This window comes from Mustelus asterias, unplaced genomic scaffold, assembly GCF_964213995.1.
Source record: "Mustelus asterias unplaced genomic scaffold, sMusAst1.hap1.1 HAP1_SCAFFOLD_3367, whole genome shotgun sequence".
NCBI classification, from domain to species: Eukaryota; Metazoa; Chordata; class Chondrichthyes; order Carcharhiniformes; family Triakidae; genus Mustelus; species Mustelus asterias.
The window spans coordinates 12,501-34,653 of record NW_027593312.1 but is presented as its reverse complement, the minus strand read 5'-3'; the positions used below and the strand labels follow the sequence as shown (position 1 = coordinate 34,653).

The 22,153-nt window shown below is 56.5% G+C and overlaps 1 protein-coding gene across 1 annotated transcript in view; it reads left to right on the top strand.

The window, feature by feature from the left end:
• Window positions 1–2,133: 2,133 nt before the first annotated feature.
• The window catches only part of LOC144490497 (calpain-2 catalytic subunit-like), a gene marked incomplete at both ends in the record, with an annotated part of 23,417 nt that continues 3,397 nt past the window's right edge, over window positions 2,134–22,153 (top strand). Inside the window, 2 exons of the mRNA XM_078208238.1 lie at window positions 2,134–2,302; window positions 20,356–20,439. Coding sequence (XP_078064364.1) covers window positions 2,134–2,302; window positions 20,356–20,439 — 253 coding nt within the window. The remainder of the gene's footprint in view (window positions 2,303–20,355; window positions 20,440–22,153) is intronic.

Below are 22,153 nucleotides of genomic sequence, written 5' to 3'. Positions count from 1 at the left end.
TTTCTGAATCTACCCTGTCTAAGTGCTGTAAGTTACAGGGTTATGGGCGGGGTGCATTAGAAAAGGCACCTGGGTGTCTTTGGGCTAGCATGGACAAGATGATCAAATGGCCTCCTTCTGTGCTGAATCATTTCTATCGTTCTATGGAATCTCCTCTGCACCCCCTCCAGTACTAACCCGCCCTTCCTGTAGGGAGGTGACCAGAACTGCACACAGGCTCCAGCTGGGGCCTCACCAACGCTCTGTACAACTCCAACATTACCTCCCTGCGCTTCTACTCTGTGCCAAACTGATGAAAGCAAGTGTCCCTTGTGCCTTTTTAACTATCCTGCGGACTTCCGGAATCTGTGAATCATTCCCCCAAGATCCCTCTGTTCCTCTGAGCTTCCCAGTGTCCCGCCATTCATTAAATACTCCCGCGTCTTGTTAATTCCTCTCGCCCACCCTCTCTCTATTTATTGATTAGTGTCACAAGTAGGCTTACATTAACACTGCAATGAAGTTACTGTGAAATTTCACTAGTCGCCACACTCCGGCGCCTGTTCGGGTACACTGAGGGAGAATTTAGCATGGCCAATGCACCCTAACCAGCACGTCTTTCAGACGTGTGGGAGGAAACCGGAGCACCCGGAGGAAACCCACGCAGACACGGGGAGAACGTGCAGACTCCACACAGACAGTGACCTAAGCCGGGAATTGAACCCGGGTCCCTGGCGCTGTGAGGCAGCAGTGCTAACCATTGTGCCACCCCACCCCCTGCCCTCCCACCCCCTGCCCTCTCAGCCCCCCCCCCCCCCTCCCCACCACTCTCGGGTCACCCCCCTCCCCACCACTCTCGGCCTCCCCCCTCCCCACCACTCTCGGCCCCTCCTCCCCACCACTCTCGGCCCCTCCTCCCCACCACTCTCGGCCCCCCCCCCTCCCCACCACTCTCGGCCCCTCCTCCCCACCACTCTCGGCCCCCCCCCTCCCCACCACTCTCGGCCCCCCCCCTCCCCACCACTCTCGGCCCCCCCCCTCCCCACCACTCTCGGCCCCTCCTCCCCACCACTCTCGGCCCCCCCCTCCCCACCACTCTCGGCCCCCCCCCCTCCCCACCACTCTCGGCCTCCCCCCTCCCCCCCACTCTCGGCCTCCCCCCTCCCCACCACTCTCGGCCCCCCCCCTCCCCACCACTCTCGGCCCCCCCCCTCCCCACCACTCTCGGCCCCCCCCCTCCCCACCACTCTCGGCCCCCCCCCTCCCCACCACTCTCGGCCCCTCCTCCCCACCACTCTCGGCCCCCCCCCTCCCCACCACTCTCGGCCCCCCCTCCTCCCCACCACTCTCGGCCCCCCCTCCTCCCCACCACTCTCGGCCTCCCCCCTCCCCACCACTCTCGGCCCCCCTCCCCACCACTCTCGGCCCCCCCCCTCCCCACCACTCTCGGCCCCCCCCCCTCCCCACCACTCTCGGCCCCCCCCCCTCCCCACCACTCTCGGCCCCCCCCCCTCCCCACCACTCTCGGCCCCCCCCCTCCCCACCACTCTCGGCCCCCCCCCTCCCCACCACTCTCGGCCCCCCCTCCCCACCACTCTCGGCCCCCCCTCCCCACCACTCTCGGCCTCCCTCCTCCCCACCACTCTCGGCCCCTCCTCCCCACCACTCTCGGCCCCTCCTCCCCACCACTCTCGGCCCCTCCTCCCACCACTCTTGGCCCCTCCTCCCCCCCACTCTCGGCCCCTCCTCCCCACCACTCTCGGCCCCTCCTCCCCACCACTCTCGGCCCCTCCTCCCCACCACTCTCGGCCCCTCCTCCCCACCACTCTCGGCCCCTCCTCCCCACCACTCTCGGCCCCTCCTCCCCACCACTCTCGGCCCCTCCTCCCCACCACTCTCGGCCCCTCCTCCCCACCACTCTCGGCCCCTCCTCCCCACCACTCTCGGCCCCTCCTCCCCACCACTCTCGGCCCCTCCTCCCCACCACTCTCGGCCCCTCCTCCCCACCACTCTCGGCCCCTCCTCCCCACCACTCGGCCCCTCCTCCCCACCACTCTCGGCCCCTCCTCCCCACCACTCTCGGCCCCCGCACCCCTGCCCCCCTCTCCCTCCCTCCCCCACAGTGATACTCTGTCTCTCTCTTCCCTCTGACAGGTTAAACGGATGCTATGAGGCTTTGTCTGGAGGTTCCACCACCGAGGGTTTTGAGGATTTTACAGGGGGTGTTGCAGAATGGTACGAGTTGAAATCTGCTCCGTCCAATCTCTTCCACATTGTTCAGAAAGCGCTGCAGCGTGGTTCCCTGATGGGATGTTCCATTGATGTAAGTTCCCGATTCCAGTCCAGGGAGATTGGACTCTCTCTCTGTCCAATCTCGGCAGGTACAATGCGGTTACAATTTTGTCTTTCAAAAAGGATTTAGACAGTTACATGGATACGATGGGTGTAGAGGGATATGGGCCAAACGCGGGCAGTTGGGATTAGCTTAGGGGTTTTAAAAACAAAGGGCGGCATGGACAAGTTGGGCCGAAGGGCCTGTTTCCATGCTGTAAACCTCTCTGACTCTATGACTCAATCGCTCTGTCTGGCTGTGAGCAGCTCATTCTCTGAATGTACAAAGCAAGGGAATCAGAGCAGGAAATCCCTCCGTCCTGACTGATCCAATCTAACTTCCTGACAACCTTTCACCCCCTTGCCAATCAAGAATCTATCTCCCTCTGCCTTAAAAATATCCGTAGTCAGCGTCCACGCTGCGTGGGGAAGAGAGTTCCGGAAACTCTGCACCCTCTGGGGAAAACAGCTCCAACTGAAACTTGTGAGCCCTGAGTTTTAAACCCTGGCTCTGGATTCTCTCCACATCCACCCTGTCCACCCCCCCCAGGGATTGTCTTAGAACCATAGAAAATTACAGCTCAGAAACAGGCCTTTTGGCCCTTCTTGTCTGTGCCGAACCATTTTATACCTAGTCCCACTGACCTGCACTTGGACCATATCCCTCCACACCCCTCTCATCCATGAACCCATCCAAGTTTTTCTTAAATGTTAAAAGTGACCCCGCATTTACCACTTTATCCGGCAGCTCATTCCACACTCCCACCACTCTCTGCGTGAAGAAGCCCCCCTAATATTCCCTTTAAACTTTTCTCCTTTCACAGTCTTCCAATAAGATCACTGCTCAATCTTCTAAACTCCACTGATAAAAGGCCACTCTGCCCACCCTGCCCTCCTATCCCAAGTATCAGATGAGTGAGCCTTCTCTGAACTGCATCTACACCGGAACATGGGACTTTGGAACAGGAGGAGGCCATTCAGCCCCTCGAGTCTGCTCCTCCATTTAATAAGATCATGGCTGATCTGATTCTGGTCTCAACTCCATCTTCCGTCCGTGTATAATAGCATCGAATCCCTACAGTGTAGAAAGAGGCTGTTCAGCCCGTTGAGTGTCCCAAGATGTGCAGGTTAGATGAATTAGCCATGTTAAATGTGCGGGGTTACAGGGGTAGGGTGTGGGGGGAGGGTCTGGGTAATCTGATAACCTGTCAGAACCAGTGCAGATTCAATGGGCCGAATGGCCTCTTCTGTATTGTAGGGATTCAATGAATCTCTGAGTCTGCAGCGACTGTCCAGCAGAACACCCTACCCGAACCCTGTAAGCTGATGTACTAATGCCCCGAACATCTTGGGACATTCAGGGACCATTTAGCATGGCCAATCCACCTCATCTGTGCATCTTTTGGACCATAAACCCTGGCCCCTGTGTCACTCTGTCAGTCTCTGCTTTCAGTAGGTTCAGTGACCCAGCGCCACTGCTTTCTGGAGCAGAGAATTCCACCTGACTTTCTTCACCTGACTTGCTGCCTTCTCGATGCAGTGTCTGCAGCTCAGCCTCCAGCTCGCTGACTCTGAGCCAGAGACACAGGCACTCACTGCAGATCACAGTGTGTCCCACATCGTGTAGACGCTGCACATTCCCCACCCTGCCACCTTCATTCCACCTTCATCATTCATTATAATCTTCACTGAATTAGAATAAATGGTCCTGTTCCCAGTGGGTGAACAGTTTTAATTTGTGTTGTGAATGAAGCTTAAAACCGTGACTCAGCCAATTCAGAAAGATAGATCAGCAAAATACTTGCTAACCAATCACTTACCCTCCTCCCGCCTCGCTCGCTGCTCCAAACTCCCTCACTCACTGAATCGCTGGAGTCACCGCGCCATGACGGCCTGCATTCGGGCCGCGCTCGGTGACGGCCTGCGTTCGGACCGCGCTCGGTGACGGCCTGCATTCGGGCCGCGCTCGGTGACGGCCTGCGTTCGGGCTGCGCTCGGTGACGGCCTGCATTCGGGCCGCGCTCGGTGACGGCCTGCGTTCGGGCCGCGCTCGGTGACGGCCTGCGTTCAGGCCGCGCTCGGTGACGGCCTGCGTTCGGGCCGCGCTCGATGACGGCCTGCGTTCGGGCCGCGCTCGGTGATGGCCTGCGCTCGGTGACAACCTGCGTTCGGGCCACGCTTGGTGACAGCCTGCATTCGGGCCGCGCTCGGTGACAGCCTGCATTCGGGCCGCGCTCGGTGACAGCCTGCATTCGGGCCGCGCTCGGTGACAGCCTGCATTCGGGCTGCGCTCGGTGACAGCCTGCATTCGGCCACGCTTGGTGACGGCCTGCGTTTGGGCCGCGCTTGGTGACGGCCTGCGTTCGGGCCGCGCTTGGTGACGGCCTGCATTCGGACCGCGCTCGGTGACGGCCTGCTTTCGGGCCGCGCTCGGTGATGGCCTGCGTTCGGGCTGCGCTCGGTGACGGCCTGCGTTCGGGCCGCGCTCGGTGAGGAGCCGCGCTCGGTGACGGCCTGCGTTCGGGCCACGCTCGGTGAGGAGCCGCGCTCGGTGACGAGCTGCTATGTTTGTCCAGAGAGTCATTGAGGTTTACAGCAGGGAAACAGGCCCTTCGGCCCAACATGTCGGTGCCGCCCAGTTTTTACCACTGAGCAAGCCCCAATCGCCTGAACCCGTGCTTATTTTGTGGGCTTAACAAGGCCAGCTTGACTGATATAAAACCAGGTGATTGTGGATGCTGGAATCTGAAACAAGAACAGAAAATCTCAGCCTGTCTGACAGCATCTGTGGAGAGAGGAACATCCGAGTCTTTTAGAGCTGGAATCCCACACAGATGAGTCAGTCCAGCTGGCTGGAGAATCGAACTGGAAGGAAGTACCCAATGAATCAACCGTCACTCCCTGTCCTGCAGGAACTTGTTTCTCCGTGACTAATACTGCAAGAAACTTAATTCAAATCTAAATACAGATTGGACTAGAATTTAAAAAGAGATTAACCCTTAAAATACCCCCACTCACCAACTGTGTGTTGCTCCCTGTGTCTCTCAGCGCTGTCCTGCCTGCTCCTAAGGGAGCACACTGCTGTGGGTCTGGTCTCACCAACTCCCTGTACAGCTGCAGCAGAACAGGCCGACCTCTATATTCCATTCCCCTCACAATGAACAACACTCCATTTATCTTCCGAATCACTTGCTGTACCTGCAGACTAACATTTCCTGATCCATCTCCCAGTACGCCCAGATCCCTCTGCAGCTCAGGGTTCTGCAGACTCCATTCAAATAATTTACTTTTCAACCTTTCCTGTTCACTTTTTCCCACATTATTCTCCATCTCCCAGGTTTCTGCCACTCCCTTTGCAGCCTGCTCCTGTCCGAGCTGCAGCTGACTCTCCCACTATCTCTGTGTCATCAGCAAACTTCACAACTGTCCCTTTAATCTCTTTATCCCCTTGATTGATAGAAATTGTAAAGAGCTGAGACCTGGCACTGTGGGACATCACCCACCCGAAAACAGCCCATTAATCCCCACTTTCTGCTTCCAGTCCGCCCACCGGTCTCTGCTTGTTACCCCACACCCTCCGCTCTCATTTTATGGACTAATGTTGAAGTCACACCTTTTTCATTCATTCATGGGGATGTGGGAATCACCGGCTGGACCAGCATCCAGTGTCCCTCCCTCATTACCCCTGAACTGAGTCTGGCTCACAGCCATTTCAGAGTCACCCACACTGCTGTGGCTCTGGAGTCACATGTAGGCCAGACCAGGTCAGGACGGCAGATTTCCTTCCCTGAAGGACATTAGTGAACCAGATGGGTTTTTCTGACAATCGACATCGGTTTCATGGTCATCACAGGTCGGCGCGGTGACACAGTGGTTAGCACTGCTGCCTCACAGTGCCAGGGACCCAGGGTGGCACAGTGGTTAGCACTGCTGCCTCACAGTGCCAGGGACCCAGGGTGACACAGTGGTTAGCACTGCTGCCTCACAGTGCCAGGGACCCAGGGTGACACAGTGGTTAGCGCTGCTGCCTCACAGCGCCAGGGACCCGGGTTCAATTCCCGGCCTCGGGTGACTGTCTGTCTGGAGGTTCCACATTCTCCCCGTGTCTGCGTGGGTTTCCTCCGGGTGCTCTGGTTTCCTCCCACAGTCTGAAAGACGTGCTGGTTAGGGTGGATTGGCCGTGTTAAATCCTCCCTCAGTGTTGGGGGTTTTACCGGTTCGGACCCTCACTGCGGCCTGGCTCTATCTGTGATCATTCCCTCACTGCGCCCTGGCTCTATCTGTGATCATTCCCTCACTGCAGCCTGGCTCTCTCTGTGATCATTCCCTCACTGCAGCCTGGCTCTATCTGTGATCATTCCCTCACTGCGGCCTGGCTCTCTCTGTGATCTGTCCCTCACTGCAGCCTGGCTCTATCTGTGATCATTCCCTCACTGCAGCCTGGCTCTATCTGTGATCATTCCCTCACTGCAGCCTGGCTCTATCTGTGATCATTCCCTCACTGCGGCCTGGCTCTATCTGTGATCATTCCCTCACTGCAGCCTGGCTCTCTCTGTGATCATTCCCTCACTGCGCCCTGGCTCTCTCTGTGATCATTCCCTCACTGCAGCCTGGCTCTCTCTGTGATCATTCCCTCACTGCAGCCTGGCTCTATCTGTGATCTGTCCCTCACTGCAGCCTGGCTCTCTCTGTGATCATTCCCTCACTGCGCCCTGGCTCTCTCTGTGATCATTCCCTCACTGCAGCCTGGCTCTCTCTGTGATCATTCCCTCACTGCGCCCTGGCTCTATCTGTGATCTGTCCCTCACTGCGGCCTGGATCTCTCTGTGATCTGTCCCTCACTGCGGCCTGGCTCTATCTGTGATCTGTCCCTCACTGCAGCCTGGCTCTATCTGTGATCATTCCCTCACTGCGGCCTGGATCTCTCTGTGATCTGTCCCTCACTGCAGCCTGGCTCTATCTGTGATCATTCCCTCACTGCGCCCTGGCTCTATCTGTGATCATTCCCTCACTGCAGCCTGGCTCTATCTGTGATCATTCCCTCACTGCGGCCTGGCTCTATCTGTGATCTGTCCCTCACTGCAGCCTGGCTCTATCTGTGATCATTCCCTCACTGCAGCCTGGCTCTCTCTGTGATCATTCCCTCACTGCAGCCTGGCTCTATCTGTGATCATTCCCTCACTGCAGCCTGGCTCTATCTGTGATCTGTCCCTCACTGCGGCCTGGCTCTATCTGTGATCATTCCCTCACTGCGGCCTGGCTGTATCTGTGATCATTCCCTCACTGCGCCCTGGCTCTATCTGTGATCTGTCCCTCACTGCGGCCTGGATCTCTCTGTGATCTGTCCCTCACTGCAGCCTGGCTCTATCTGTGATCATTCCCTCACTGCAGCCTGGCTCTATCTGTGATCTGTCCCTCACTGCAGCCTGGCTCTCTCTGTGATCTGTCCCTCACTGCGCCCTGGCTCTATCTGTGATCATTCCCTCACTGCAGCCTGGCTCTATCTGTGATCTGTCCCTCACTGCAGCCTGGCTCTATCTGTGATCATTCCCTCACTGCAGCCTGGCTCTCTCTGTGATCATTCCCTCACTGCAGCCTGGCTCTATCTGTGATCATTCCCTCACTGCGGCCTGGCTCTATCTGTGATCATTCCCTCACTGCGGCCTGGCTCTATCTGTGATCTGTCCCTCACTGCAGCCTGGCTCTATCTGTGATCATTCCCTCACTGCAGCCTGGCTCTATCTGTGATCTGTCCCTCACTGCAGCCTGGCTCTATCTGTGATCTGTCCCTCACTGCAGCCTGGCTCTATCTGTGATCATTCCCTCACTGCGCCCTGGCTCTCTCTGTGATCTGTCCCTCACTGCAGCCTGGCTCTATCTGTGATCTGTCCCTCACTGCAGCCTGGCTCTATCTGTGATCATTCCCTCACTGCGGCCTGGCTCTATCTGTGATCATTCCCTCACTGCAGCCTGGCTCTATCTGTGATCATTCCCTCACTGCAGCCTGGCTCTATCTGTGATCATTCCCTCACTGCAGCCTGGCTCTATCTGTGATCATTCCCTCACTGCGGCCTGGCTCTATCTGTGATCATTCCCTCACTGCAGCCTGGCTCTCTCTGTGATCTGTCCCTCACTGCAGCCTGGCTCTATCTGTGATCATTCCCTCACTGCAGCCTGGCTCTATCTGTGATCTGTCCCTCACTGCGGCCTGGCTCTATCTGTGATCATTCCCTCACTGCAGCCTGGCTCTATCTGTGATCATTCCCTCACTGCGGCCTGGCTCTATCTGTGATCTGTCCCTCACTGCGGCCTGGATCTCTCTGTGATCATTCCCTCACTGCGCCCTGGCTCTATCTGTGATCATTCCCTCACTGCAGCCTGGCTCTATCTGTGATCTGTCCCTCACTGCGGCCTGGCTCTATCTGTGATCATTCCCTCACTGCAGCCTGGCTCTATCTGTGATCTGTCCCTCACTGCGGCCTGGCTCTATCTGTGATCATTCCCTCACTGCAGCCTGGCTCTATCTGTGATCATTCCCTCACTGCAGCCTGGCTCTATCTGTGATCTGTCCCTCACTGCAGCCTGGATCTATCTGTGATCATTCCCTCACTGCAGCCTGGCTCTCTCTGTGATCTGTCCCTCACTGCAGCCTGGCTCTCTCTGTGATCATTCCCTCACTGCGGCCTGGCTCTATCTGTGATCATTCCCTCACTGCGGCCTGGCTCTATCTGTGATCATTCCCTCACTGCGGCCTGGCTCTATCTGTGATCTGTCCCTCACTGCAGCCTGGCTCTCTCTGTGATCTGTCCCTCACTGCAGCCTGGCTCTATCTGTGATCTGTCCCTCACTGCAGCCTGGCTCTATCTGTGATCTGTCCCTCACTGCAGCCTGGCTCTATCTGTGATCATTCCCTCACTGCAGCCTGGCTCTATCTGTGATCTGTCCCTCACTGCGGCCTGGCTCTATCTGTGATCATTCCCTCACTGCAGCCTGGCTCTATCTGTGATCTGTCCCTCACTGCAGCCTGGCTCTATCTGTGATCATTCCCTCACTGCAGCCTGGCTCTATCTGTGATCTGTCCCTCACTGCGGCCTGGCTCTATCTGTGATCTGTCCCTCACTGCAGCCTGGCTCTATCTGTGATCTGTCCCTCACTGCAGCCTGGCTCTATCTGTGATCTGTCCCTCACTGCAGCCTGGCTCTATCTGTGATCATTCCCTCACTGCAGCCTGGCTCTATCTGTGATCATTCCCTCACTGCAGCCTGGCTCTCTCTGTGATCATTCCCTCACTGCGGCCTGGCTCTATCTGTGATCTGTCCCTCACTGCAGCCTGGCTCTATCTGTGATCATTCCCGCACTGCAGCCTGGCTCTATCTGTGATCTGTCCCTCACTGCAGCCTGGCTCTATCTGTGATCTGTCCCTCACTGCAGCCTGGCTCTATCTGTGATCTGTCCCTCACTGCGCCCTGGCTCTATCTGTGATCATTCCCTCACTGCAGCCTGGCTCTATCTGTGATCATTCCCTCACTGCGCCCTGGCTCTCTCTGTGATCTGTCCCTCACTGCAGCCTGGCTCTATCTGTGATCTGTCCCTCACTGCAGCCTGGCTCTCTCTGTGATCATTCCCTCACTGCGGCCTGGCTCTATCTGTGATCATTCCCTCACTGCAGCCTGGCTCTATCTGTGATCATTCCCTCACTGCAGCCTGGATCTCTCTGTGATCATTCCCTCACTGCAGCCTGGCTCTCTCTGTGATCATTCCCTCACTGCGGCCTGGCTCTATCTGTGATCATTCCCTCACTGCAGCCTGGCTCTATCTGTGATCATTCCCTCACTGCAGCCTGGATCTCTCTGTGATCTGTCCCTCACTGCGGCCTGGCTCTATCTGTGATCATTCCCTCACTGCAGCCTGGCTCTATCTGTGATCATTCCCTCACTGCGGCCTGGCTCTATCTGTGATCATTCCCTCACTGCGGCCTGGCTCTATCTGTGATCATTCCCTCACTGCAGCCTGGCTCTATCTGTGATCATTCCCTCACTGCAGCCTGGCTCTATCTGTGATCATTCCCTCACTGCAGCCTGGCTCTATCTGTGATCATTCCCTCACTGCGGCCTGGCTCTATCTGTGATCATTCCCTCACTGCAGCCTGGCTCTCTCTGTGATCTGTCCCTCACTGCAGCCTGGCTCTATCTGTGATCATTCCCTCACTGCAGCCTGGCTCTCTCTGTGATCTGTCCCTCACTGCAGCCTGGCTCTATCTGTGATCTGTCCCTCACTGCGCCCTGGCTCTATCTGTGATCATTCCCTCACTGCAGCCTGGCTCTCTCTGTGATCTGTCCCTCACTGCAGCCTGGCTCTATCTGTGATCTGTCCCTCACTGCGGCCTGGCTCTATCTGTGATCATTCCCTCACTGCAGCCTGGCTCTATCTGTGATCTGTCCCTCACTGCGGCCTGGCTCTATCTGTGATCTGTCCCTCACTGCGGCCTGGCTCTATCTGTGATCTGTCCCTCACTGCAGCCTGGCTCTATCTGTGATCTGTCCCTCACTGCAGCCTGGATCTCTCTGTGATCTGTCCCTCACTGCAGCCTGGCTCTATCTGTGATCATTCCCTCACTGCAGCCTGGCTCTCTCTGTGATCATTCCCTCACTGCAGCCTGGCTCTATCTGTGATCATTCCCTCACTGCGGCCTGGCTCTATCTGTGATCATTCCGTCACTGCGCCCTGGCTCTATCTGTGATCATTCCCTCACTGCGGCCTGGCTCTATCTGTGATCTGTCCCTCACTGCAGCCTGGCTCTCTCTGTGATCATTCCCTCACTGCAGCCTGGCTCTATCTGTGATCATTCCCTCACTGCAGCCTGGCTCTCTCTGTGATCATTCCCTCACTGCAGCCTGGCTCTATCTGTGATCATTCCCTCACTGCAGCCTGGCTCTATCTGTGATCTGTCCCTCACTGCGGCCTGGCTCTATCTGTGATCTGTCCCTCACTGCAGCCTGGCTCTATCTGTGATCATTCCCTCACTGCGGCCTGGCTCTATCTGTGATCATTCCCTCACTGCAGCCTGGCTCTATCTGTGATCATTCCCTCACTGCAGCCTGGCTCTATCTGTGATCATTCCCTCACTGCAGCCTGGATCTATCTGTGATCATTCCCTCACTGCAGCCTGGCTCTCTCTGTGATCTGTCCCTCACTGCAGCCTGGCTCTATCTGTGATCTGTCCCTCACTGCAGCCTGGATCTATCTGTGATCATTCCCTCACTGCAGCCTGGCTCTCTCTGTGATCTGTCCCTCACTGCAGCCTGGCTCTATCTGTGATCATTCCCTCACTGCGGCCTGGCTCTATCTGTGATCTGTCCCTCACTGCGGCCTGGCTCTCTCTGTGATCATTCCCTCACTGCGCCCTGGCTCTATCTGTGATCTGTCCCTCACTGCAGCCTGGCTCTATCTGTGATCATTCCCTCACTGCAGCCTGGCTCTATCTGTGATCTGTCCCTCACTGCGGCCTGGCTCTATCTGTGATCTGTCCCTCACTGCAGCCTGGCTCTATCTGTGATCATTCCCTCACTGCGGCCTGGCTCTATCTGTGATCTGTCCCTCACTGCAGCCCGGCTCTATCTGTGATCATTCCCTCACTGCAGCCTGGCTCTCTCTGTGATCTGTCCCTCACTGCAGCCTGGCTCTATCTGTGATCTGTCCCTCACTGCGGCCTGGATCTCTCTGTGATCATTCCCTCACTGCAGCCTGGCTCTATCTGTGATCTGTCCCTCACTGCGGCCTGGCTCTATCTGTGATCATTCCCTCACTGCAGCCTGGCTCTATCTGTGATCTGTCCCTCACTGCGGCCTGGCTCTATCTGTGATCATTCCCTCACTGCAGCCTGGCTCTATCTGTGATCATTCCCTCACTGCAGCCTGGCTCTATCTGTGATCTGTCCCTCACTGCAGCCTGGATCTATCTGTGATCATTCCCTCACTGCAGCCTGGCTCTCTCTGTGATCTGTCCCTCACTGCAGCCTGGATCTCTCTGTGATCATTCCCTCACTGCGGCCTGGCTCTATCTGTGATCATTCCCTCACTGCGGCCTGGCTCTATCTGTGATCTGTCCCTCACTGCAGCCTGGATCTCTCTGTGATCTGTCCCTCACTGCAGCCTGGCTCTATCTGTGATCATTCCCTCACTGCGGCCTGGCTCTATCTGTGATCATTCCCTCACTGCGGCCTGGCTCTATCTGTGATCTGTCCCTCACTGCAGCCTGGCTCTCTCTGTGATCATTCCCTCACTGCGGCCTGGCTCTATCTGTGATCATTCCCTCACTGCGGCCTGGCTCTATCTGTGATCTGTCCCTCACTGCAGCCTGGCTCTATCTGTGATCTGTCCCTCACTGCAGCCTGGCTCTCTCTGTGATCATTCCCTCACTGCAGCCTGGCTCTATCTGTGATCTGTCCCTCACTGCAGCCTGGCTCTATCTGTGATCTGTCCCTCACTGCGGCCTGGCTCTATCTGTGATCTGTCCCTCACTGCGGCCTGGCTCTATCTGTGATCTGTCCCTCACTGCGGCCTGGCTCTATCTGTGATCTGTCCCTCACTGCGGCCTGGCTCTATCTGTGATCTGTCCCTCACTGCGGCCTGGCTCTATCTGTGATCTGTCCCTCACTGCGGCCTGGCTCTATCTGTGATCATTCCCTCACTGCAGCCTGGCTCTATCTGTGATCTGTCCCTCACTGCAGCCTGGCTCTATCTGTGATCATTCCCTCACTGCAGCCTGGCTCTCTCTGTGATCATTCCCTCACTGCGCCCTGGCTCTATCTGTGATCTGTCCCTCACTGCAGCCTGGCTCTCTCTGTGATCATTCCCTCACTGCAGCCTGGCTCTATCTGTGATCTGTCCCTCACTGCAGCCTGGCTCTATCTGTGATCATTCCCTCACTGCGGCCTGGCTCTATCTGTGATCATTCCCTCACTGCAGCCTGGCTCTATCTGTGATCATTCCCTCACTGCAGCCTGGCTCTATCTGTGATCATTCCCTCACTGCGGCCTGGCTCTATCTGTGATCTGTCCCTCACTGCGGCCTGGCTCTATCTGTGATCATTCCCTCACTGCAGCCTGGCTCTCTCTGTGATCATTCCCTCACTGCGGCCTGGCTCTCTCTGTGATCATTCCCTCACTGCGGCCTGGCTCTATCTGTGATCATTCCCTCACTGCAGCCTGGCTCTATCTGTGATCATTCCCTCACTGCAGCCTGGCTCTATCTGTGATCTGTCCCTCACTGCAGCCTGGCTCTATCTGTGATCTGTCCCTCACTGCGGCCTGGCTCTATCTGTGATCTGTCCCTCACTGCGGCCTGGCTCTATCTGTGATCTGTCCCTCACTGCGGCCTGGCTCTATCTGTGATCTGTCCCTCACTGCGGCCTGGCTCTATCTGTGATCTGTCCCTCACTGCGGCCTGGCTCTATCTGTGATCTGTCCCTCACTGCGGCCTGGCTCTATCTGTGATCATTCCCTCACTGCAGCCTGGCTCTATCTGTGATCTGTCCCTCACTGCAGCCTGGCTCTATCTGTGATCATTCCCTCACTGCAGCCTGGCTCTCTCTGTGATCATTCCCTCACTGCGGCCTGGCTCTATCTGTGATCTGTCCCTCACTGCAGCCTGGCTCTATCTGTGATCTGTCCCTCACTGCAGCCTGGCTCTCTCTGTGATCATTCCCTCACTGCAGCCTGGCTCTATCTGTGATCTGTCCCTCACTGCGGCCTGGCTCTATCTGTGATCTGTCCCTCACTGCGGCCTGGCTCTATCTGTGATCTGTCCCTCACTGCGGCCTGGCTCTATCTGTGATCTGTCCCTCACTGCGGCCTGGCTCTATCTGTGATCTGTCCCTCACTGCGGCCTGGCTCTATCTGTGATCTGTCCCTCACTGCGGCCTGGCTCTATCTGTGATCATTCCCTCACTGCAGCCTGGCTCTATCTGTGATCTGTCCCTCACTGCAGCCTGGCTCTATCTGTGATCATTCCCTCACTGCAGCCTGGCTCTCTCTGTGATCATTCCCTCACTGCGGCCTGGCTCTATCTGTGATCTGTCCCTCACTGCAGCCTGGCTCTATCTGTGATCTGTCCCTCACTGCAGCCTGGCTCTATCTGTGATCATTCCCTCACTGCAGCCTGGCTCTATCTGTGATCTGTCCCTCACTGCAGCCTGGCTCTATCTGTGATCATTCCCTCACTGCAGCCTGGCTCTATCTGTGATCTGTCCCTCACTGCAGCCTGGCTCTATCTGTGATCATTCCCTCACTGCGGCCTGGCTCTATCTGTGATCTGTCCCTCACTGCGGCCTGGCTCTATCTGTGATCTGTCCCTCACTGCAGCCTGGCTCTATCTGTGATCATTCCCTCACTGCGGCCTGGCTCTATCTGTGATCATTCCCTCACTGCGGCCTGGCTCTATCTGTGATCATTCCCTCACTGCAGCCTGGCTCTATCTGTGATCATTCCCGCACTGCAGCCTGGCTCTATCTGTGATCTGTCCCTCACTGCAGCCTGGCTCTATCTGTGATCTGTCCCTCACTGCGGCCTGGCTCTATCTGTGATCTGTCCCTCACTGCGGCCTGGCTCTATCTGTGATCTGTCCCTCACTGCAGCCTGGCTCTATCTGTGATCTGTCCCTCACTGCAGCCTGGCTCTATCTGTGATCTGTCCCTCACTGCGCCCTGGCTCTATCTGTGATCATTCCCTCACTGCGCCCTGGCTCTCTCTGTGATCTGTCCCTCACTGCAGCCTGGCTCTATCTGTGATCTGTCCCTCACTGCAGCCTGGCTCTATCTGTGATCATTCCCTCACTGCGCCCTGGCTCTATCTGTGATCATTCCCTCACTGCAGCCTGGCTCTCTCTGTGATCTGTCCCTCACTGCAGCCTGGCTCTATCTGTGATCATTCCCTCACTGCAGCCTGGCTCTATCTGTGATCATTCCCTCACTGCGGCCTGGCTCTATCTGTGATCATTCCCTCACTGCAGCCTGGCTCTATCTGTGATCATTCCCTCACTGCAGCCTGGCTCTATCTGTGATCTGTCCCTCACTGCGCCCTGGCTCTATCTGTGATCTGTCCCTCACTGCGGCCTGGCTCTATCTGTGATCTGTCCCTCACTGCAGCCTGGATCTATCTGTGATCATTCCCTCACTGCAGCCTGGCTCTATCTGTGATCTGTCCCTCACTGCGGCCTGGCTCTATCTGTGATCTGTCCCTCACTGCAGCCTGGATCTATCTGTGATCATTCCCTCACTGCAGCCTGGCTCTCTCTGTGATCTGTCCCTCACTGCAGCCTGGATCTCTCTGTGATCATTCCCTCACTGCGGCCTGGCTCTATCTGTGATCATTCCCTCACTGCGGCCTGGCTCTATCTGTGATCTGTCCCTCACTGCAGCCTGGATCTCTCTGTGATCTGTCCCTCACTGCAGCCTGGCTCTATCTGTGATCATTCCCTCACTGCGGCCTGGCTCTATCTGTGATCATTCCCTCACTGCGGCCTGGCTCTATCTGTGATCATTCCCTCACTGCAGCCTGGCTCTATCTGTGATCTGTCCCTCACTGCAGCCTGGCTCTCTCTGTGATCTGTCCCTCACTGCAGCCTGGCTCTATCTGTGATCATTCCCTCACTGCAGCCTGGCTCTATCTGTGATCATTCCCTCACTGCAGCCTGGCTCTATCTGTGATCATTCCCTCACTGCAGCCTGGCTCTATCTGTGATCTGTCCCTCACTGCGGCCTGGCTCTCTCTGTGATCATTCCCTCACTGCAGCCTGGCTCTATCTGTGATCATTCCCTCACTGCAGCCTGGCTCTATCTGTGATCTGTCCCTCACTGCGGCCTGGCTCTCTCTGTGATCATTCCCTCACTGCAGCCTGGCTCTATCTGTGATCATTCCCTCACTGCAGCCTGGCTCTATCTGTGATCATTCCCTCACTGCAGCCTGGCTCTATCTGTGATCATTCCCTCACTGCAGCCTGGCTCTATCTGTGATCATTCCCTCACTGCGGCCTGGCTCTATCTGTGATCATTCCCTCACTGCGGCCTGGCTCTATCTGTGATCATTCCCTCACTGCAGCCTGGCTCTATCTGTGATCTGTCCCTCACTGCAGCCTGGCTCTATCTGTGATCATTCCCTCACTGCGGCCTGGCTCTATCTGTGATCTGTCCCTCACTGCAGCCTGGCTCTATCTGTGATCATTCCCTCACTGCAGCCTGGCTCTATCTGTGATCTGTCCCTCACTGCGGCCTGGCTCTATCTGTGATCTGTCCCTCACTGCGGCCTGGCTCTATCTGTGATCTGTCCCTCACTGCAGCCTGGCTCTCTCTGTGATCATTCCCTCACTGCGGCCTGGCTCTCTCTGTGATCATTCCCTCACTGCGGCCTGGCTCTATCTGTGATCATTCCCTCACTGCAGCCTGGCTCTCTCTGTGATCATTCCCTCACTGCGGCCTGGCTCTATCTGTGATCATTCCCTCACTGCGCCCTGGCTCTATCTGTGATCATTCCCTCACTGCAGCCTGGCTCTATCTGTGATCATTCCCTCACTGCGCCCTGGCTCTATCTGTGATCTGTCCCTCACTGCGCCCTGGCTCTATCTGTGATCTGTCCCTCACTGCAGCCTGGCTCTCTCTGTGATCTGTCCCTCACTGCGCCCTGGCTCTATCTGTGATCTGTCCCTCACTGCAGCCTGGCTCTATCTGTGATCTGTCCCTCACTGCAGCCTGGCTCTATCTGTGATCTGTCCCTCACTGCGCCCTGGCTCTATCTGTGATCTGTCCCTCACTGCAGCCTGGCTCTATCTGTGATCTGTCCCTCACTGCGGCCTGGCTCTCTCTGTGATCTGTCCCTCACTGCGGCCTGGCTCTATCTGTGATCATTCCCTCACTGCGGCCTGGCTCTATCTGTGATCATTCCCTCACTGCAGCCTGGCTCTCTCTGTGATCATTCCCTCACTGCAGCCTGGCTCTCTCTGTGATCATTCCCTCACTGCGGCCTGGCTCTATCTGTGATCATTCCCTCACTGCGCCCTGGCTCTATCTGTGATCATTCCCTCACTGCGCCCTGGCTCTATCTGTGATCATTCCCTCACTGCAGCCTGGCTCTCTCTGTGATCTGTCCCTCACTGCGCCCTGGCTCTATCTGTGATCTGTCCCTCACTGCAGCCTGGCTCTCTCTGTGATCTGTCCCTCACTGCGCCCTGGCTCTATCTGTGATCTGTCCCTCACTGCAGCCTGGCTCTATCTGTGATCTGTCCCTCACTGCAGCCTGGCTCTATCTGTGATCATTCCCTCACTGCGCCCTGGCTCTATCTGTGATCATTCCCTCACTGCGCCCTGGCTCTATCTGTGATCTGTCCCTCACTGCAGCCTGGCTCTCTCTGTGATCTGTCCCTCACTGCAGCCTGGCTCTCTCTGTGATCATTCCCTCACTGCGGCCTGGCTCTATCTGTGATCATTCCCTCACTGCGGCCTGGCTCTATCTGTGATCATTCCCTCACTGCGGCCTGGCTCTATCTGTGATCATTCCCTCACTGCGCCCTGGCTCTATCTGTGATCATTCCCTCACTGCAGCCTGGCTCTATCTGTGATCATTCCCTCACTGCGCCCTGGCTCTATCTGTGATCATTCCCTCACTGCGCCCTGGCTCTATCTGTGATCTGTCCCTCACTGCGCCCTGGCTCTCTCTGTGATCATTCCCTCACTGCGCCCTGGCTCTATCTGTGATCTGTCCCTCACTGCGCCCTGGCTCTCTCTGTGATCATTCCCTCACTGCGCCCTGGCTCTATCTGTGATCTGTCCCTCACTGCGCCCTGGCTCTATCTGTGATCTGTCCCTCACTGCAGCCTGGCTCTATCTGTGATCATTCCCTCACTGCAGCCTGGCTCTATCTGTGATCATTCCCTCACTGCAGCCTGGCTCTATCTGTGATCTGTCCCTCACTGCAGCCTGGCTCTCTCTGTGATCATTCCCTCACTGCAGCCTGGCTCTATCTGTGATCATTCCCTCACTGCAGCCTGGCTCTCTCTGTGATCTGTCCCTCACTGCAGCCTGGCTCTATCTGTGATCATTCCCTCACTGCAGCCTGGCTCTATCTGTGATCATTCCCTCACTGCGGCCTGGCTCTATCTGTGATCTGTCCCTCACTGCGGCCTGGCTCTATCTGTGATCATTCCCTCACTGCAGCCTGGCTCTATCTGTGATCATTCCCTCACTGCAGCCTGGCTCTATCTGTGATCATTCCCTCACTGCGGCCTGGCTCTATCTGTGATCATTCCCTCACTGCGGCCTGGCTCTATCTGTGATCATTCCCTCACTGCGGCCTGGCTCTATCTGTGATCATTCCCTCACTGCGGCCTGGCTCTATCTGTGATCATTCCCTCACTGCGCCCTGGCTCTCTCTGTGATCATTCCCTCACTGCAGCCTGGCTCTATCTGTGATCATTCCCTCACTGCGCCCTGGCTCTCTCTGTGATCATTCCCTCACTGCGCCCTGGCTCTATCTGTGATCTGTCCCTCACTGCAGCCTGGCTCTCTCTGTGATCTGTCCCTCACTGCAGCCTGGCTCTATCTGTGATCATTCCCTCACTGCGGCCTGGCTCTATCTGTGATCATTCCCTCACTGCGGCCTGGCTCTATCTGTGATCATTCCCTCACTGCGCCCTGGCTCTCTCTGTGATCATTCCCTCACTGCAGCCTGGCTCTATCTGTGATCATTCCCTCACTGCGCCCTGGCTCTCTCTGTGATCATTCCCTCACTGCGCCCTGGCTCTATCTGTGATCTGTCCCTCACTGCGCCCTGGCTCTCTCTGTGATCTGTCCCTCACTGCAGCCTGGCTCTATCTGTGATCATTCCCTCACTGCGGCCTGGCTCTATCTGTGATCATTCCCTCACTGCAGCCTGGCTCTCTCTGTGATCATTCCCTCACTGCGGCCTGGCTCTATCTGTGATCATTCCCTCACTGCAGCCTGGCTCTATCTGTGATCTGTCCCTCACTGCGGCCTGGCTCTATCTGTGATCTGTCCCTCACTGCGGCCTGGCTCTATCTGTGATCATTCCCTCACTGCAGCCTGGCTCTATCTGTGATCTGTCCCTCACTGCAGCCTGGCTCTCTCTGTGATCATTCCCTCACTGCAGCCTGGCTCTATCTGTGATCTGTCCCTCACTGCGGCCTGGCTCTATCTGTGATCATTCCCTCACTGCAGCCTGGCTCTCTCTGTGATCATTCCCTCACTGCGGCCTGGCTCTATCTGTGATCTGTCCCTCACTGCAGCCTGGCTGTATCTGTGATCATTCCCTCACTGCGGCCTGGCTCTATCTGTGATCTGTCCCTCACTGCAGCCTGGCTCTATCTGTGATCATTCCCTCACTGCAGCCTGGCTCTCTCTGTGATCATTCCCTCACTGCGGCCTGGCTCTCTCTGTGATCATTCCCTCACTGCGGCCTGGCTCTATCTGTGATCATTCCCTCACTTCGGCCTGGCTCTATCTGTGATCTGTCCCTCACTGCGGCCTGGCTCTCTCTGTGATCATTCCCTCACTGCGGCCTGGCTCTATCTGTGATCATTCCCTCACTGCAGCCTGGCTCTATCTGTGATCTGTCCCTCACTGCGGCCTGGCTCTATCTGTGATCATTCCCTCACTGCAGCCTGGCTCTCTCTGTGATCATTCCCTCACTGCAGCCTGGCTCTATCTGTGATCATTCCCTCACTGCAGCCTGGCTCTATCTGTGATCTGTCCCTCACTGCGGCCTGGCTCTATCTGTGATCTGTCCCTCACTGCGGCCTGGCTCTATCTGTGATCATTCCCTCACTGCAGCCTGGCTCTCTCTGTGATCATTCCCTCACTGCAGCCTGGCTCTATCTGTGATCATTCCCTCACTGCAGCCTGGCTCTATCTGTGATCATTCCCTCACTGCAGCCTGGCTCTATCTGTGATCATTCCCTCACTGCGGCCTGGCTCTATCTGTGATCTGTCCCTCACTGCAGCCTGGATCTCTCTGTGATCTGATCATGCTTTGTATTTTAGATTACCAGTGCAGCAGAGACAGAGGCCGTGACCTCTCAGAAACTGGTTAAAGGTCACGCCTACTCTCTTACTGGAGCTGAACAGGTGAGTACGAGGCCATTCAGCCCATCAGGGGAAAGCCCCATGGCCATGGGAGGACAGCAGCCTTCCTGTTGGTGGAGGTCTGATTGGCCTGGGACAGCCAACCAGCGGGGCTAACTCTGCAAGGAAGGGGGGTATTCTCGGAAAGGAGGCCACACTCTGGGATCGGGGTGACACTGGGCGCGTTCTCTGGGCGGCTCTGGGTGGCACTGGGTGCTCTCTCTGGGTGGCACTGGGTGCTCTCTCTGGGTGGCACTGTGTGCTCTCTCTGGGTGGCACTGGGACCTCTCTCTGGGTGGCACTGGGAGCTCTGGGTGGGGTTGGGCGCTCTGGGTGGGGTTGGGCGCTCTCACTGCGGGCGGCGCCAGGGCGCTGTGCTCTCTCTGGGTGGCACTGGGACCTCTCTCTGGGTGGCACTGGGAGCTCTGGGTGGGGCTGGGTGCTCTGGGTGGGGCTGGGTGCTCTGGGTGGGGTTGGGCGCTCTCTCTGCGGGCAGCGCCAGGCGCTGTGCTCTCTCTGGGTGAACACGAACAAAGAAAATTACAGCACAGGAACAGGCCCTTCGGCCCCTCCAAGCCTGCACCGACCATGCTGCCCGACTGAGCTAAAACCCCCTACCCTTCCGGGGACCATATCCCTCTATTCCCATCCTATTCATGTACTTGTCAAGACGCCCCTTAAAAGTCACTACCGTATCCGCTTCCACTCCCTCCCCCGGCAACGGGTTCCAGGCACCCACCACCCTCTATGTAAAAAATCTGCCTCGTACATCTCCTTTAAACCTTGCCCCTCGCACCTTAAACCTGTGCCCCCCCTGGTAATTGACTCTTCCACCCTGGGAAAAAGCTTCTGACTATCCACTCTGTCCATGCCTCTCATAATCTTGTAGACTTCTATCAGGTCTCCCCTCAACCTCCGTCGCTCCAGTGAGAACAAACCAAGTTTCTCCAACCTCTCCTCATAGCTAATGCCCTCCATATCAGGCAACATCCTGGTAAATCTTTTCTGTACCCTCTCCAAAGCCTCCACATCCTTCTGGTAGTGTGGAGACCAGAATTGAACACTATATTCCAAGTGCGGCCTAACTAAGGTTCTATAAAGCGGCAACACGACTTGCCAATTTTTAAACTCAATGTCCCGGCCGATGAAGGTAAGCATGCCGTATGCCTTCTTGACTACCTTCTCCACCTGCATTGCCACTTTCAGTGATCTGTGTACCTGTACACCCAGATCCCTCTGCCTATCAATACTCTTAAGGGTTCTGCCATTTACTGTATATTTCCTATCTGTATTAGACCTTCCAAAATGCATTACCTCACATTTGTCCGGATTAAACTCCATCTGCCATCTCTCCGCCCAAGTCTCCAACTGATCTATATCCTGCTGTATCCTCTGATGGTCCTCATCGCTATCCGCAAATCCACCAACCTTTGTGTCATCCGCAAACTTACTAATCAATCCAGTTACATTTTCCTCCAAATCATTTATATATATTACAAACAGCAAAGGTCCCAGCACTGATCCCTGAGGAACACCACTTGTCACAGCCCTCCATTCAGAAACACACCCTTCCACTGCTACCCTCTGTCTTCTTTGACCGAGCCAGTTTTGTATCCACCTTGCCAGCTCAACTCTGATCCCATGCGACTTCACCTTCTGCACCAGTCTGCCATGAGGGACCTTGTCAAAGGCCTTACTGAAGTCCATGTAGACAACA